The following is a 2,351-nucleotide window of genomic DNA, read 5'->3' on the forward strand; positions in this document are numbered from 1 at the left end:
GTGATCGCTCAACATTTTGATGTTAAAATAACAAAGGGTAAATTAAATCAAATTTCATATGTTCAGTCAATTCTTTGTAAATCTATCGACGCATTTCTCCCATAATTTATTTCAGAATTAGTACTATTCATTATTGTACGAGGTAAATAAAACAGAACGATCAAGAAATGGACGGTAAACACAACGAGGAAGCAATGTGTGTAAATAATGACGATAGCGACGATGACAACAGCAGCAGCAGTGATGAAACCGAGGAAGAGATGGAAGACCATTCAAATAATAAAGAAAGAGAAATAATTGCACCACTTTTTGAAAATGATATGGCATGTTTCCACGAAGTCTTCGATTGGCTATCACTCGAGCAAATACAAATAGTTGCAAGCACATGCAAGCGTTTGGAAGTCATCGCCGGCACCTATTATCGAACTTATCTGCAGGGAAAATTATTTAGTTTATATGACACCCCCATAGATCCATTCACTATTCAGAATCAAAAATGTCTTCATAGATATCGTCAGTCTCAAAACATGGTCAGAATGAATTTCTTTAATGCCAACCCACCTCCACCGTATCCAAATCGAGCTCATTCGGCGACGGACCATTGCGACATCTGTTTAAAAAGCCATATGAATCATTTAAATGAATTCATTCAGAAGGTCCGAATCGACTGTGGCAATTTTTCCTATCTACAACCGTTTTTATCAACCTGCACATCGCTCAAACATATTGAACTACATTTTGATAAATGGAAAACCAAAGAGATAAGCGAAGAATTCGAACGAATTTTGAAAAAGGTTGAAGTTGTAATAATGAAGTGCGGTTTTCCCGGTAATTTATATTGGTTCTTGCAATATTGCAAAAACTTAAAGCGTCTATCTGTACAAAACACACAAAATGAGCGACAAACACTTGGTTATTACGCTAGTAACAACAGTTGGTTATGCAAACGTTATCCAAAACTTGAGCACATTGAAATTAATCCGAATTTTTCCGGTGAATACTTCTGCTCAGAAATGAAAAAGTTTATCAAGTTAAATTCGCACATCAAAAGCTTGGCTGTCGACATGGAGTTCTTAGAACTTGAAGACCTCCTTTTACAAAGTGATATCAAACTGGATGATTTGGCATTATCGTTTGAAGTGTTTGATAGGATGTGGTATGATAATGCAGAAACAGCAAAAAGAGACGAAGAAATATTTGATCTACTTCATAAGCTTTACGAACAAGGATTTTATAAACGATTACATCTTTATGAATGTCGAGATTTTTCGAAAAGAAGAATTGAACGCTTGAGCAAATTACCGGGACTGGAAACGTTTCATTGGACCTGCCGACGCATTGAGAGCATTGAAATTCTGAAAGATTTTACAAATTTGAAAGAATTACAATTGAGTCGTAGTTTAACGATTGTTGAGACCGAATTTATGGCAAAAAATTTACAAAATCTTGAGCGAATTTATTTCTGGTCTACCATGAAAGATTTTAATTTGATTGTTCCATTTATTCAACATTCAGTGAAATTAAACAAAATCGTCATCACTCGTTTTGACGAAAAACATTCGGCTTATGCAGTTCTAAACTTGTTGAAATTGAACGAGGAACGTGAAAAATTGCTGGGCAGTAGAAAAATTATAATTTTTGTTGAAGAGGCGGTATTTTTGCATTTTAAATGGAAGAAATGGACAATGGACACAAAGATGATTGAACTTCGGCGAGCGGAATCACATCAATGGAATCGTCATTTCTCCACAAAACATTTTAGTCATTATTCAGACGATTTTTTTTAGTCATTAAGGAATGTTTTTCCTCTGTATCTTATATCGGTATTTTCAATCAGAAATAATGTCAGATTCATAATGACAGATTCAGATGATACAATAAAAAAACTTACTGCCGTTCAAACGTGATTTTCTATTTTCATTTCAATTTTAGTAACGTATCTGTGAATAAATACTACAAATAAATCAAATTTATTCAGTTAATATTCCTCTTCAAGTGACGTTTGACTCTTTTCTTCAAATTAAAAATGATTGACATCTCATTCCAAGGAACTACTGATTAAGTACGAATGTTATATATGTTAAGTAAGCAACATAATTGATGAAATTCATTGTATCTTTGATATATATAAACAATTTACGAACAATTTGTTAAAAAAATTAATAAGAAAATTTAAATAAATTAGACACGTTTAGAGGCGAAACACAAAAAATACAAATAACCTTCTTTATGGCACTTTCACCCAAAGTTGTCATTGGTAGCCATCTGTGAGATTTTTTCAAGACCAACACGCATATTTTGAGCTGCTGTCACAGCAATATCCATTTCATTTGTAAACTATCCAGTGATCG

General features: G+C 33.4%; 1 protein-coding gene across 1 annotated transcript; it reads left to right on the forward strand.

Moving 5' to 3' along the window:
* Positions 1 to 1,891, forward strand: LOC116348572. The gene is made up of 2 exons (XM_031779606.1): positions 1 to 37; positions 116 to 1,891. Exon 2 carries the CDS (start codon positions 168 to 170, stop codon positions 1,785 to 1,787), a length of 1,620 nt encoding a protein of 539 aa, XP_031635466.1. The 5' UTR covers positions 1 to 37; positions 116 to 167; the 3' UTR covers positions 1,788 to 1,891.
* The last annotated feature ends 460 nt before the right edge of the window (positions 1,892 to 2,351 follow it).

This window comes from Contarinia nasturtii, unplaced genomic scaffold, assembly GCF_009176525.2.
Source record: "Contarinia nasturtii isolate CC-2019 unplaced genomic scaffold, AAFC_CNas_1.1 Cnas_scaffold_2539, whole genome shotgun sequence".
NCBI lineage: Eukaryota > Metazoa > Arthropoda > Insecta > Diptera > Cecidomyiidae > Contarinia > Contarinia nasturtii.

Excerpts from the sequence above, each read along its gene's own strand:
- LOC116348572 (XM_031779606.1), top strand. The coding sequence starts at position 168 with ATGGACGGTAAACACAACGAGGAAGCAATGTGTGTAAATAATGACGAT.